At 40.6% G+C, this 17203-nt stretch overlaps 1 protein-coding gene across 1 annotated transcript in view; it reads right to left on the bottom strand.

The window, feature by feature from the left end:
- LOC118784895 (voltage-dependent calcium channel gamma-3 subunit) overlaps positions 1-11225 on the bottom strand; it is a 29137-nt gene extending 17912 nt beyond the window's left edge. The window contains exon 1 of the mRNA XM_036539370.1: positions 11015-11225. Within this exon, the coding sequence (XP_036395263.1) occupies positions 11015-11225 (211 nt within the window). The remainder of the gene's footprint in view (positions 1-11014) is intronic.
- Positions 11226-17203: the final 5978 nt, after the last annotated feature.

Below are 17203 nucleotides of genomic sequence, written 5' to 3'. Positions count from 1 at the left end.
TTTCCATATTCCATATTGAATATTGCAGACCTTCATCTCAAACAGCAGTTTGCGTACCTCATTTGGGTGTGAGATCAGTGATCAGAGTTCTTTTTCAGCATGGAGGGATTTATTTAAACAGGTTCAGTATCAGTAACCATAATCCACTTTTTAATATTCTGTTCAACAGCACACCTGATGATAATCTATGGTTTCCCAAACAAAAAAATGATACATTGAGAATAATATATTGAGAATATATTTTAGAATATATATATTTTTAGCCAAATCATTATATTTACAATGTATAATGCATATATTATTGCCATTTTGGTATATTGCAATACATTTCTGCTTTGCATGTATTTGTAATATATTCTTGGACTGAACAACATATTTCTCAATATTTTACAATATATTTCATTTAATATCGGTTTCCACAACCATATCTGCCATTTCCTGTAGGACCTTGACAAAATAGGAGTTTTCAAATACTAGAGTATATATGTGCATACTACAACATGCCAAAATGTTTTTTGGATCACAATAAAAAGGTAACAATATTTTGCATGGAGCAGATATAACTAAAGCAGCCCACAGCCATCATACAGCCCACAATGTTCACCGTCACTGCAAAAGGTAATCTAGAGTCCAGTGAATGGCTATGTCAAGAGCTCTGCCTGAGCCCCCGACAGCAGGTCTCATTCCTTGTGCCCGAGTGTCCCCCGACAATTGTCTGTCACCTACAAACGCCATCAATCCTGCACCTAAAAGAAACAGGGTCAGGACAGGGTTGTGGAGCTGCTCTCCCCCCACTGAAACATGCATGTGCTCCATCATCTGATAATAACATGACTACCACCGGAAAGACTTCCTCAGCAAATAACTTTTACCTTTAAAAGGCCTTCTTTTTGTCTAACAGCTGATTTATTTACGTGCAGTATGGAACCCCGTGAAACGTGACTCTTCCCATTGTGCCTTTACACATTTTCCTAACGCCACCGCCTGTCATCCTCACTAGTTGCGAAGCTGATTGCAGAGGTTTGGGGCTATGTGGTGCATCTGGGAGAGGTTCATGGCTGGCTACTGCAGTTATTCAACATTAGTCACTAATGACACTGAAATCTGCTTGATGGAAGGCACTAATAGCAGCCTGGTCTTTTTGGACGCAGAGCAGCAGAGAGAGGCCCTCCAGGTCCAGGGATTTGGTCACACACACAGAATGATCGTTGTCACATCAATGTCCTTTAAAGCAGGCATCACGCTTCATTTAACTTTCCATTAAAACACTTTTATGCAGAACTGTGTGGGAGAATGCGATATAGGTCACCCCGAAGAGAGCTGCCAGCTCTCACCAAAGGCCCAGGCTTGGTCTCCGCAGAGAGAGGCCGTCCTCGGTTGCAGGCGCTGCTCTCCAGCATGGGTTTAATTGAATTAAGTGTGGGTTTGTTACCCCCACAGAATGTGGTCCAGCTGTGCAGCAGTGTGGGCTCTCTGTTCAGCCAGCTTTGTGGCCACACAACTGAACAACATGGCCAAGCTCCTCAGAGAGGACAGGGAGTTTAGTCACATTGTAAATCCCAGCTGCACTGCTGGTGGCCCACTGCTCCTACATTCTATAAGATAAGCATGAAATTTAAAGAAAATTAATGCGGGTGCTTTTTGAAGCCAGACTGAAGCAATCCTTCGGAAAAATACATGGTCGAAGTCATTACTTTCAACCCACAGCAAGGAGACTTTGACCCATTGAACTATTCCCAATATATGAACCTCTAAAGACAGAATGAGATGAATAGAGGGAAATGTCTACACATTCCTAATGCACAATAATAATTCCTTAACTGTGGACTTTGGTCAGAGCAGCTCAGAGATCGAGGAGCTGTTAAGTTGAAACATCACAGATGCCATTGCGTAGCACTTAGTGCTGGATCAATCTTTGCTCTAAGACCACAAAGGCTAAATCTCCTAACATGCAGGGGTTAGAAGATTTTAACAGATTTAAATTTAAGTCTTGAATCAATTTGTTACAATTTTTTATATTTACCATTGGTATTGTTATCCCTGTTCTAGTCTTGTATTTTTTTCATCACTTGACTTTGATGTTTGATGGTGATTATCCGTGTGCATGTGTGTGTATGTTCACATGTGTGTGCTTATTTGTCCGTGTGTCTACGTATGTGCACATATGAGTGAATGCACAGCATGTGTGTGTGCATATGTACATAGGTATGTATGTATGTGCATATGAGTGTGCAATTATGTGTGTGTACGTGTGTGTACGTGTTTGTGCGTATGTGTGTGTATGTGTCTGTATGTGCGTATGCATGTGTGTTCTTTTGTGTGTGTATGTGTGCGCATATGTATGTGTGTATGTGTGTGTACATATGTGTGCGTATGTGTCTGTGTGTCTACGTATGTGTGCATATGAGTGAACGTACAGCATGTGTGTGCATGTATGTATACAGGTATGTATGTAAGTATGTGCATATGAGTGTGTGTGTACGTGTTTGTCCATATGTGTGTGTGTGTGTGTGTGTCAGCAATGTGCCATTTCTGAGGAGGCAGCTACACATCACTGCTGAGTGACAGCCAGAACACCCCTCTCTGACCCTGCCATGAGCACTTAGCCATTTAGCAGGAGCGCCGGGCTGCATCTCCGCACACCACGGTGCCTGGCAGGGTTACCGCGGCAATCTTAAAACCATTTCACATCTAGTCCCCTTATCACCAGACAGACACCATTTCTGCCATACGGGGCAGGGACTGAATGACCTGCTGTTACACAGTCAGTAACACAGCGCTCTCCATACTCTGTTTACTTCCACAGTATCAGGTATTATTTTGTGAACCTGAAATTTGTCTGAAATAATGCACTACATTTTTCTTCCCTTCATAGAGGGGATGTAAGGAAGTCTAAGTTTATATTTATTTATGTATATAGGCATAAGCACATCATTCTTATGTATATATATATATACATACATAAAGAACGATGTGCTTATTCCACTGTTTTGTTTGAGAAGTAATGTTCAAGGTTATGTTTAGGTGATCATTTCTGACGCTGTCTTGTTCTGTGTCCCAAAGGTTTAAGCTCAATGCTGTGCTGTGCAGGGGTAAAAGGAGGTAAATGTCCACATCCATAAAACACTGAAAAGCCTTTAATTCGCCGCTCTGAGGGGAAAACGACTGCACACTCTATCAGCTGTTGCAGTAATATCTTCCATTCTCTCATTGCCTCGCTCACACATGTGATACCTGTCTTTAATCTTGCTTTGGTCAGTGAAGTGCTGCACTGTAATGCTTGATGGTGATTGATTACACAGTATGAATGTGAGGGATGATCTGAGTAGTTGCATTTTTTTAGGGTAGCAAGCGCCAAGCAGAGAGGAACCAGCAGGGTTCCCACATGAATGTAAATGAGAAGCTGCCAAATGCATTGTGCCAGTTATGATATCACAGCCACATCTTCTGTACAGATAACCTTCTATTTGTGAATTCTCAAGTACCTAATTGACCAATAAAAGAACAACTTTCTACATAAATGGCAGATATTCAGTGTAAAAACATTTTCTATAGAAGATAGGAAAAAATAAATTGGTTCTGCAAGTAAAATGCAGTGCTTTTTATGATCATTTAAAGTTGTGTAACATGTATGTAACCAATACAATATGGTATATGCTCTACATATAATATATACTCACCCATATACTCTATGTTAGACTCATTCATTTAGGCAGATAAAATAATTACACTCAGAAACATAATGTCCACAGGCACACTGGCATACTTGGAACACAGTGAACCTATTAACAATCCAAAGGAACATTATTCTATGATTAACCACAAATATGGTTGTATGCACCAACGGTCATAAGTTACTCTAAGCGTATTTGAATAGAATTTAGAATATAGCTCTTTGAAAGCTGGTATAGTTTGTGACTATAAGCAGGTAAGTCTATCACTGCTAAGGGCAGCATTACAGATTATATAGCTAAGCAATGTCAGTTTGGTAGTTTGGTATGTAACTGATTATCTATTTGAAACAGAATTTAGAATGTTTTAAACTCAGGGGTGATAATACCATCATCATAAAAGATATAGTAGCTACCCATTGATCCTTTAATAGCAGTAGTTCACGGTCAGACTACCTAACAACAACATTTCTGTAGTGCAAATGTATATCATAAGTGGCACAAATGGAAGAATGACTTTATATATCGAAAGTAGTTCATCCACACATCCATGGATAGCACATTACATTTGGTATAGTTTTGTGGTGAGGTTTGTTGTGCTGTATGTACCTTACAAGCTATAGGAGTTACTGTTCAATATTTGTGTACAAAATCAAATGAAATCATCAGCCCCAAAGACTGTGAGCTATATCAGTGCTCTCTTGCCAGGTCTCACATACAGAATAATATAAATCTAATGGCAGTGCATGACGGCACACTCTCGATAAGCAGATAAAGAAACAAGAGCATGCCTTTAGCTGATCCACCATGGCCTCACTCCTGCCGAATTATCATGGAGCCTGTCTGCTTCTAGAGGACAAGATTCTGTCAATATTTTATCAACATAGATTTTATTTAGTTGTGTGCAGTCAAAATAAGCTAGCAATGTTATTGTCATTGTGTATGGTAATTTACATTATTTGCATATGTAATTGTTGGCCTAATTACTCACTATCATGACACAGTACACTGTATTCAGGTATGCATTTGTATGTATACAAACTGTGCATGAACAATGACTAAATTAAATTGAACTATTCATACACAAATATTCAAAAAATGAGGGAACTAGTGTGTCTACAAGTGTGTTTAGTACCTATGGCTGCAGTAATCTCAATGGGTGAGGCACAGGTGACTTCTTTATTTTTGGCTTTGGAACTCATTTTTCTTCACCCTTTCTCTCTCTTCTGCTCTTCAGCTACACATAGCACCATCGCCCAATTTCACTCCAATTTGGAACACTTATTGGTCATAGGGCCTAGATGGGCGTAAAACACTTTTAGTATGTTACTGTAGGTCACAGGCCACACCTAAAAAGATCATCAAATAAGATTTTCTCTTGTCAGTATCTTCGGACAACCTTCACTCATTCATTTCTTATTTACCACACTTATCAGAGTGTACCAACTGCATTTTACAACTTTAGGTCCATGACCCCAAGCAACCGTGTCACTTATGCTCAAAACACACAGTTTTTAGCTCCTTCTCAACAGCATTATGGATCCTATGTGCCTCATTAGATGGAAGCTTAACTGTGCATCTTCCACCCAAATCTCCGCTGAGCGTAAGATAGGCAATATCCTAAAAAGTGTTCATTATATTACATTGTAATGTATTACATTACAGTGTTGCTGGGGTACAAACCACATCACATGATATCATATTGTACGTTGTAATCTTACATCTTTTCAGAGGCCTTAGTATACATTTACATTTAGTCATTTTAGCAGATTCTCTTATCCCAAGCGACTTATGAAACTGTGTACAAGAAGGTAAATCAACTTTTCTATAAATTATGGAATGCCTGTTCACATTTAAAACATGCTGATACCAGAATCATATTTAAAAACTTTATGTTTATAGGATACCTTATCTTATGGAGAAGATCCAACACTGCAATTGTTTTCAATTAGCCTTTACAATTGAATTCAATTATGTTGTAGTTAAGGTATGAAGTACACGGACACTAAAGCATGGTCTAGAGTCTCCTGCTGGGCATGTGCTTTTTCTCTGATGTTCCCTCAATATTGCCCATCAGTGAATCTCATCACAGTGTACCCCCTGAGTCCTGCCTGCACCCACACTGACCCCTGCATTCACCCACTCACCACACTGACCCCTGCATATACCCACTCACCACGCTGACCCCTGCATTCACCCACTCACCACGCCGACGCCTGCATTCACCCACTCACCACGCCGACGCCTGCATTCACCCACTCACCACGCTGACCCCTGCATATACCCACTCACCACGCCGACGCCTGCATTCACCCACTCACCACACTGACCCCTGCATATACCCACTCACCACGCTGACCCCTGCATTCACCCACTCACCACACTGACCCCTGCATATACCCACTCACCACACTGGCCCCTGCATTCACCCACTCACCACACTGGCCCCTGCATTGACCCCCTCACCACACTGACCCCTGCACTGACCCACTCACCACACTGACCCCTGCATATACCCACTCACCACACTGACCCCTGCATTGACCCACTCACCACACTGACCCCTGCATTCAACCACTCACCACACTGACCAGTGTCCCCAATTGACAAGTGATCATCAACTGAAGACTGTATTTACAGTGTATTACAAAGAAATGGAAAAATACTAAATCTGTAAATAATAGCAGAACATTTTTTTCCCATTATAAATGTACCAACGCTTTCCTCATAAGCTACAAAACAATTTCAGTGAAATGAAATGACAGGAATAGCAACCCGGACGCCTGCTTTTCTGCATTTGTATTTGTTTCCTGATCAGTGTAGCCCTAACACAAATGTGTAAAACAAATTAAAACAAAAAAATAAAAACCAGAAGAAATATATTTCATGACAGGGATCACTGGTTTAGTTCTGTTCGGCCTATTGACCCAGGGGGACATTAATATTTGCAGCTCGGAGTCCTTTGTACTCGGTGGAGAGAGTTGGTCCATCAAAGCCTATTTGTTCCAATGTGTTTAATGATGGGGCCACTCAGCCGTATCCCTTCCCGATCTGCGGCCAAGCAGCACAAAAGTGCCACTCCGCTCATGCCAGGCCGCTTAATTAGTAGATATTAGTCTTAACGTTCTTTGAGCAAGCGAACAGAAATGTGAAGAGAAACGTTCCCTTGACAAGCTGGGCTCACGTCACCCGAAGCGTCCATTATTGGAAGGACGGCATGTTAAAATCAGGCTGCTGTGGCAGAGCCCTGTCCCCAGTTGTTAAGATGCAAAATAAAAACAGCAACTTTGCTTCCACATCAGACCTATTTAAATAAAAAGAAGCATAAATATGCAACACTCTCCATTTGCCTAAACTGTGATAAGACCCTGTGACATCTTGTGAATTTCAGAGCCGTTGTGTGAGGATCCTCAATGTTTCCTTGCAGCTCATCGGTCTTCAGGAGCACGCCATACTCGGTCCCCCCCTTTTTTTGGAGCGTGCCATCGTGGCAGAGGTTTTGACCGTGCCCGTTTCTTGTGCGGTTGGTTGCTCGTAGTACATCCCCTCACAGACGAGGTCGGAGGGAGGAAAGGCACCGAATCGCAGCAAAGGCCTCTCAGCCGAAGCCGGGGCTGTTGGTTGCCTAGGAGTGGGCTGATGAGAGTACATGAGACAGGTTCTAGTTGAGCGCACACAGAGGGAAGAGTTGTGCTATTCTTCATCCCAGCCTGCCTCCCCCCCCCCCCCCCCCCCCCGCCCCCCTTCGCCTCTCTCCCGTTTACAGCCCCGGGTTCATCATTCATCCCGCGCTCCAGCCAATCCCTCACCTGAAGCACGATCGCACCTGTAGACGCACATCATCAATTTCACGGCCTGGCCATACCTGTAGCTCCCTCTGCAAATGCCATTAAGGCACGCTGTATCCCCGGACACACCGGCCTCTTGTAGCATCGCTATCTATGAACAACGGCACCTCCCAAGGATCAATTTTTGTCACATTTTGAAAGTGTGAAAGTGTACTGATGTTACATTTGGTAATGTGGGAGACAAGTATTTTCAAAGTAGGGAAACAGGTGTGAAAATTTATTTCTTTAGTGCTAAGAGTTCCATTTTAATCTATGGACAGGCTTCACAAATCCTAATCAGCAATAATCTGTGTATAACTAAAGTGAACTAAACTAAATTAAGGGTTTCCGAGTCTGTCAGTTCATGAAACATTTCTGAATCAGCAGAATGAACCATCAACCATAAATTACAGTTCATTTCAAAGACCGTCTTGTATTTCTTTTTCACAGGTTGGACAATTTACAGCTCGGTACTTGGTATCTGATTAAGACTGACTCAGTGCATTGAAACTTAATCTGGGAAACAGAACAGAGTACTGAAGCACAATGCAAGGACACGGGATATTTTTATCCCTTATTTCCCCCAGTCACAATAACACGGCTCAGAACATACATAGGTAGAAGTGGTTTTCTTTCTGCTAAAAACAAAAACATTACACACCATCCAATCATGTGGCAAGTAATTATGCAGACATTGCTTTTTGTTATTCTAATGGTAATGAACATTTCTTTAAACACAAGGCCATTATTTGCAAGCACAAAATTTTGTAAAAGTGATTTATTCAATAAACAACTGCTTATTTATTTCACAGATTTTGCATAGCAAACTGCACTATGTGTATTATGAAATTTTGTTTTTTTAATCATTTCTTATTGACTATTCATGGCATGCTGTGCTGCTTATGTGTACTTGTGTGTGAGTTTATGTTTATATATCACAGAACATTTGATATACACTATTGAATGCATATGCTGTGTATAATCTGTGCAATCTTATCTTCAGGTTGAACCCTTTTAATTACTTAAAATAATTACTTCGGTAAATTTGCAACATGTACTGTGGCTTACAGTTTTACCAAGAAATTATATGTATGAGTGTGCCTGTGACATATCTCTCAGGAGTCTTGCAAATTAAATGTAAGACACAAGAATTTGATTTCCTCTGCAGAGACCGTGATCAGGAGAATAACATAAAGGCATGAATGGGAAACAAACCCTTACTCCACACATCTAATTACAACAAAATAACGAGTGTCTAAAAACCAGTGCCAGTACTTCATACCACATCATGTACATTTATAAAGTGAGAATGTTTGCTGGTCAGTGTACTATATTAAATGAACAAGACATACACAACGAATGCCTTCATGTATGTATAAGATAAAAAATGAACAATATTTCACATTATCTCATGTTCAGCTGCGCAAGGTGGATTTGTTAGGGGCTGAATTTTTTGCTTCTAACAAAAATAAACACAGGATTACAAAATAAACCATATCAAGCTGTGGAGCTGCCATAGACTCAAACAGGTCATCTTTTATTTTTATATTTAATTATGTGCCTGAAATTATTCATAGATTTACTAATACAGAATAACTGAATAACTGCAATCCTTACATTAAACAACTGCTGTGCAGAAATCTCCTACTGCATCTCTCCAAGAACACTCTCAGTGGACTCTGTGAAGGCCAGAGAGGGAGAAGGAGCCATCCTAGTAATCAAACAGACACTGTCACTACTGGGAGCTACAGGGGGCTTTTTTAATCAAAAGGAACACCACCGGATGACTGCTAGAGTTCTGCTTTTGTACTATTGTGTAGCCCGTGATAGTAAGCAATGACATGTCAAAACGGTGACCGCGTGGTAAAGCCAACCTGACATTGTATTTTAGAGAATTTACTTCACATTAAGGGTGAGAGGATGGGGACCAGACACGTTAAGCGAGAAACAAAGGGGAAGGGTTGTCAAAAGGCACATTTTAGATTTGATTTTAGGGGAAACAGTAAATCTCTGAGAGGCTCAGCATATACACTTTAGCTACACCACAGTGTCTTGTCAGTTTTCAGGTATCAACTTCAAGAGAATCTACTGTTAACTGAATGTATTGATTTGATTGTTTTAGTTGTCATCTAACATGTCACGATTCTGATATGTATTACAATTCAAAGTATGTGAAAATATGTCTAACCAATACTTTTGTAACTTTTAAATGATTGTGAGAACAGATTCGAACACCTAATACAGAAGCGCTGATGCATGTCTCACCCCTGAGGAATTACTACATTAGCATATCCTTTAGGAAGGGCAAACAAGCGCCCACAAAATGTAAGTCCTTAAAAAATCAAGTTCAAAGTCATTCATCAAGGTTTAAGAGAATATTTTATTATTTATTTTGATTATTTTTATATTTATTGATATTACACTATGCTTTATTTTATATATATTATGTATAATAAAAGAATTACATATAGAATAACTTCAATGTATTTTATGTAGAGTCATGACTGCTAACCTGCATCACTAAATTGTTTTGCTATTAAAAGATTTGATGATGCCTTAGAGAAGTAAAAAAAAAGGATTGAAGGAACCTCCTTAGTCACAAATCTAGTCAGGGTATTGGCGAGATTTCCATATTTTTCTTAGGTACACTGAATATTGACATCCTTCTACGCAGTTACTGTGCTTGGCATTATGTGATCATCACTGCAACGAAAAAATAACTTCAATCTACGAAATATTCGAACCGTTTAAAGAACATATCAATTGGCCGCGTCACAAAACATTCTAATTCTAGTATATATGTGTTAACATATTATTATATGTTCAAATATATACACACATACATACATACATACATACATACATACATACGCACGTACAACCAAGCGAAATTTTAAGTTGTAATACCGCAATTTATTTAACCTGTGATATCTACCAAGGTACATTTACATAATGGCTTACTTCATGTAGTTGAATATAAACGTTAAGCTGCCTTAAATTCTCAGGATATAGCCATTTCATGGGAAGATGGACATATGAAAATACAGCATGCGTGAAGATATGAACTCTGTGCTTGAAAATTAAATCCGTATTATTATATCGACTTTCTTAATATATTAACGCCATATGTGAGAATATATTAACTTGTTCTCAACTCGAGAGGTGATTCTACTCCGCGCGATTAACTATTCAAACTTAGATAGAACAGAACTCCACAGGTTATCATAATGATCAAGTATCCGTCTGTCTACACCAGTAGCCTAGCTTAAAAACGTCAGTGCTGCGTTCACAGGTATAACGGATACCACCGGTCAGGTATACTATTGAGTTGATTCATATACAAAGAACGGAAAGGAAAAGGTTTACAAAACTAAAATAAAATTTCAGCCACACTGCCAAAAATTAGAACTCTATTATCTAATATAAATAATTATAATGTGTAAAAATGGGAAAACAAATGGAAAGCGAACAATTCATTTGAGCTGTGTTCACTAAACCATACAATAAACAAAGTACCTTCCAGACAGCAGGTCCTCCACAGTCCCGAGTGGGTCATCACTTCTTCGTTCTTCCTACTAGTCTCGTTATCGCTAGCGGTCTTAGTCCTGCACACGCCTCTGGAATACAACCAGTAGTCCGTTCCCACTGCGATTGTCATCAAACTGAAGGCGGCGAAAGCCCCCACCGTGGTAATTAACATCTGGACTCCTCTGTCACACATCCTCATTATGCTTTATCCCAAGGTGGAAACATGTAGAAAGGGGGCAGCTCACATGTCCCCCGACCCGCGTGGTACGCCGGCTCCCTGCTGAAAACGCCGGTCGGCTTCAGTGAAGAATGCCATTATCTTCAACTTTTGACGGGTGCTGGTATAATTGTGGTTGCAGTTGCGGTGTTGCTGTTCATTAACTTCCCCCCAGCTTGCAGACACTTTAATGTCCGCGGGTCAAACAAACGCGGGAACACGGTGTCCAGCCCCATGAAAAGTCTCCATTCCCGAAGCCGGAGCCGGAGCAGCAAGCATCAAGTAAAGAAATCAAACAAGATGCGGCTTTCTTGGAGAATAGGGAGCGCGACGAAATGGCAGACCTCAATATAAATGCAATAGTAGCCACCATTAACATCATATGAACAATACCTAAACGGAATTAATATTTGGTATTATGCTTTATAAAACAGTTGTATGTTATTTAGTAATTCTGCCTTCACTATCTAATTAAAAACATAGCAGCCCAGGAATAAAAAAACACACACAACTGCTACTTACGTATGGAATTGTGCGCTCAAAATTCTTCTGAATATATATTGCAAACAAGGTAACAGGTTTAGTTTAAAACATGGATAACTAAAACAGCCTATCATAAATGTTCGTGCTGTTATTCCGGTTGAGTATTTCCGTTTCCATCGCAAAAGCGCCAGTTTATCTTCAACAATTTTAAACAACGACGAATATCCGACTTGGCGAGGGAGTTGCGTTGCACCGTTGTTAAAAAAATCTCTTCAGACACTTCAGAATATGCTCTTCTCTCGTGAAGCAAGTGATGCATTCGCATGTGTGCATCTTAAAATGTAGCTGGCATACACGCAGTTACTTAAAGGCACACGTCCGAAAGAAATTGCAATCAATCGAATTCATATCATCAGCATTTTTAGTTGTACTTGCGGTAGTTGTAGTATTGATGCTGGCTCTTGCAGTTGTGGTTATGAAATGACAGCTCCCACGTTCCCCCTGAATCCGCTCCGCTGAAACAACGCCCACAGTGGAACCAGGGGGGAGAGTTCAGCGTTGCAAATGTAGCGCGCTGGCTGCTGTCCGTGGTTCTGAATGGACGAGTCAGTTCATAATCTCCGGATTTCTCCCCGCCGCCGCCTGCACAGCGCCCCTGGCCCATCCAATGTGCTACTTAGGCCTTCATATGCAAAAATATTGACAAGTGATGCATAAAGAATCGGACCCCGGAGAACAGAAGCATACTTAAAGAGCCACTAGCATCTTTCATGATTTCTTCTAGGGGAACTATTGCACATACATTTTCCATCGTGGGGCACAGTTCAGTGGAAGAGGCACACGGAAATATAAACCTAACGAATACTGAAAATGTTGAGCATCAACATGTTTGACGCATGTGGTAGTGAATTAGACACACACGTCGTGTCTCTTGTGGAAATCGAGAATCACGGCTTGCATTGCTTTCCAGCATTTTTTTCTGAGATACTATCGCATTTTAAGATTACATAGCATCAGAAACTCACATATAACATACAAAAATAAAAAATATATACATTTTAATACCGCAGCAGTGACACATACAAACATGCTTACAAACATACAATCCTCTTGATCCATCCGTCTGTTTACATATGCAATGCTTTATCTGTCAACAAACAAAACTAGCATTCATTATTCATGTTTGGCTGTTGTCATATCATTTCCATGTATATCTTGTTAAATTTATTAAAATACTTGAAAATAACAAGACATTCGTACCACAACATTCCTCTTGAAACATGACCTTTGTGCTGGGATCATACATATGTTCAGGTGCCCATCCCGCTGTGAATATCCAGTACCTATGTGCGTATGTGTGTGTTTAAGTGAATGTTTTCTTAAGTAGACTTAAAATACAGTAAATTACTGTATCTTTGACCATGAATAAAATGCTGTATTTGAGCAGTAAGTTTGAAACATACATAATCAGATCACTACCATGTGCAGTCCTGACAAATTTTAAAAAGTCCACTGTCATCACTTAATCCCTCATGAATCAGGCTGACCCCTCACTGGCATCTTCTAAATTCAAGCGTGTATTTGAATTGAATATCTGATTCATGGGTTAAATGATTTATATGAGATAACTCAGGTCTGTGCCAGCCATTCCATGGACTGTATCAGTGACTGCACAGCCATGGTGTGTGTGTGGCATGAGCTCAGCTTCCGAAGTCACACCCAGCAAGGGGACTGGCGCCCACGGTCTGGAGGCATATTACCAGCACACACGTATGCTGTCCCCACCTGTAACAGTCACTAAACGTCTATGCTGGGTATTTCAGCCACGAGAAAGCTCTTGAGTAGGGAGCACAAGACTGAAAATGTCATTCTGTGGTCCTTGTCAGCCTGCATGTTCCATTCTTCAAAGATGAATGGATTATTCTTGTCCACTGTCAGAAAATGAAACCCCCCTCATATTTCAAGAGTTAAAGAAACTCCCATTGCATCCAGATTACTCAGAAATAAAGACATTCTGCATACAACCCCGCTTTCCCTTGCCTTGAACTGGATTCCTGCACTGTTCTGATGGTGACATCATGCCCATGTGACGACTGCCTTCCCGTTCAGAGACTCAGTTGAAAATGGACAGCACAATATAAAGACATTCATTTATCTAGCTGCGGGAGAATAACAGGATCAGGAGGCATGGGAATCTGTGAATCTGAACAGTGGCTGGTGGACTCAGAAATGTGTTCTTATCCCTACTGGAGAACTGCACACCATAAAGAAAATTTCATTCAATTCATCAATTGAAATGTGATCAGGGGACTGCCTAAATAAGGCAAACATGAAAATCGCTTTTGAGGCTAAGACCACATCAATGAAATACAACACACGCAAAGCTTAAATCAGGTTAAGTTCAGACAGAATTCACAAGAAGCACTAGAGATCAAACAATTTGTTTGTTGATTGATTTCAGTTTGAAAGAAATTACAGGTTTCATCACTCAAGTTGGCAAAGGCGTGATGTAGCTGTCACATTAAAGCTATGGTTTTAGTGGAGATGAGAGAAAATGGACAGCTCTGAGAGCAAAGATACAGGAGACATGATTCTTTTTCTGTGGAGGGTTTAGCTGATAATTGGTGTTTGTTACAGCAGATAATTTAAGAACAAGTCTATAAGATGAGGGCCTGTAGCACTCAAGAAAATGATAATAATTAAACAAGAATAATAGTGTTGATGATAATTATAATTAAAAAAAAAAACATACATACATACATACATATGTAGCATACATATGTACTAATGTACAATGCAAAACGGGAAATTCTTTTTCAGCCTCCAGTGTTCTTTAAAACAGTTTGTCAAAGGCAAATAAGGTGTTTTCATGGATTGTTAGACCCCAAAATGGCAGTGCTAATGTGGACTAAGGTCAGTGGGAAAGTAATGTAGAGCTCATTTGCAGAATCTGGCACAAAACTGAAGCAGCAGCAATTCATTCATATGTTGTGCTGTGAAATCTGCAGGAGCGCAACTCTGTAAAATACAAAAAGAGAGACGGAATCATAACGGCAAATGGAGAAGCATGCTAAATTATTTCCCATGTCAAAACGATCTCCACACGGGAAGCAGACTGTGGTTAATGTGATTAAGAAGAGGGGGTATTGTTGGCAATTTTGGGCTTTTTTTTTGCACTTTGAGCCCTGATGGGATCTCCCTTACCCTCAGTCTTATGAAGAGTCTTCTGTCAAAATAAACGATTTTCACTCCATCTCTTCTCTGCACATACAGCCAGTCAACAGTCCTTCATCTACTTTTCATTGCCAGAACAGACTTTTCTTGGTTAGGTGTCATACTTGCTTTCTCAGTTTCGGTGTCTTTCTTGTGTCTGTTCTATGATCTTTTCTCTTGGTTTCTTCTATGTCTTCTAATTACTGCTTGCAATGGTAAAAATATCAGTGAGGTCATGAGTGAGCAAATATGACAGAGAATGCAAGAACATGAGGATAATGATTCTTAGTTTGACCTCAGTATTTTAATTCATGAAAGAGAGAAAAAATATATATATAACGAACAGATATAACAGAAACAATTACATTGTTGATGGATTGTGTAAGACAAATTCATCTGACAACTACCCAGTGCTTGCATCAGAGAAAATGTGCCTGATGTACTTTCTTCAGGTCTCTTGTGTTGAGGGTGAAGAAGATAAGTAGATTCCTGAAAATGCTGGTGTTGTGTTAAGTACAGAGAGAGTACTGTAAATTGGATTAATAATTTTAAATCATTCAAAATTGCTTGTGGGTAGGGTGAGGCAGGATTTGTGTCTTTAAACAAAGCTTGGAAAAAGGGTGATGGTGTTACACTGTCTCACGATATAGTGGCTCTTATACTGTGCATATCAGTCTCCTGTCTGCATTGCATGGTGGCCTGCTATATATGATAAGCTGTACGGAAAGATGCTATCGATTGTGAAACAGTATAACTCACCTACAGCAGGAAGACGAATAAGTGACATAGGCATTTTCAGGTGGAATAAGGTAAACAGGAGGGGTCCAGGCACATTATAAATTTCATTGCCAAAGATAATCTGAATCTACAGTCAGAGGAACCTATGAACCCATGAAAGTTGCTCTGGATACCGGCCTCTGCTAATAATACAAAAAAAAAAATACATCAAGCGATGCCCTTCAGCTTCCTAATTCAATCACAGAATATCAAATGATACAGAGTAATAGTGACACATTAGATCAAGGATGGATGACCATTGTTGAGGTATGGTACTAATTCTACTGGCATAGTTGCTTCTTTTCCCAAGCCTTTGGAAAGAATCCCCTCCCCAGCCAGAGGATGACTTCAATGGCAACCACATGACGGCACGACTAAAGACCGAATTCATGTTCTGTATCCCAACCGATCGAGCTCTGCAATATTAAATAAAGCCGAGGGAGCATGCGATCCATAAATACTGCATGAGGCCTTAAATAGGAGCGGTGTCTCTTAACCTTATCTCCCGGTTCTGCTTAAATGCTTTCGCGGCTTTGTTTCTCCGCTCCCCAACCTCCATATTTGATTGATTCCCTCCAAATAGTTTGAACGGAGGAGGGTGAGGTATAATGAGGCTGTGAGATTGTGATGCAAATGAGAGAGATGAGAGCCGGCCCGAGGGAGCTCTCTCCCGAAGGTCAGGGGGAGCAGAGCCGCGCTCTTGGTCAGTGCTCGCGGCTTTAATGAGGCCTCTTTGATGGATGGAGTGATGGGCCCAGGCCCGGGAATCTCATTTCTCCATCCCCATGGCGTTGCTTTGCTTCTCTGCACTTAGCCTGCTATCACTGACCAGGAGGGAAGGAGTCACGTCTCTGATTTGGCCAAAATGTGAGGGAGGTCTATGACTGGGTGTACTGGGAGTGGGGGGGTGGATGGGGAGTAGGGGGGGAACATCAGGGGAAAACCCTCATTGGTGTATCTCAGGGAAAGGAGTGGCATCCATTAAATCATATTAGACTGATCTGATTGAAGGCTAACGCAGATTAATTGTGTCTACAACCGAATGACTTTTTGATTTGGTTTGGGACGGAGCTGAGGGAAATGTTGCAACCCATGGAGTTGAGTGCCTGTGCTGGAGTCACCTGCACCGTTCGTCTGTCCTCCTTCTGGGTAGGGAGATTGACAGCCCGTTTGATACCTTAAAGAATCGCTCGTCTTCAGTTTTCACTTCTTCAACACTGGCACTCTTTATTTGCGCTCATTGAAATTCTCCTTCCCCTCCCCTCTCCCTCTCATTTGATTGTAAACTAAATACATTTTAATTTGGAACGCCATGCTCAGATGCCTTTGTATTTCAAAGCATTTAGTTTAGCGTGCATATTAAGTCCCTTACAACAGAAATAATAGGCAGGCAACGTGGTAGCAAATCCCAAAGAGTCATTATTGTTTCTGCATAACTGTGAAGTCTGCTTGTACCACTGAGATGGGATTTCCACTGTAGCGTCGCC

Source organism: Megalops cyprinoides, chromosome 1 (assembly GCF_013368585.1).
Source record: "Megalops cyprinoides isolate fMegCyp1 chromosome 1, fMegCyp1.pri, whole genome shotgun sequence".
In the NCBI taxonomy this organism is placed as follows: Eukaryota; Metazoa; Chordata; class Actinopteri; order Elopiformes; family Megalopidae; genus Megalops; species Megalops cyprinoides.
Note: the sequence above shows the minus strand (reverse complement) of the source record. Positions and strands in the feature narration are given on the sequence as shown.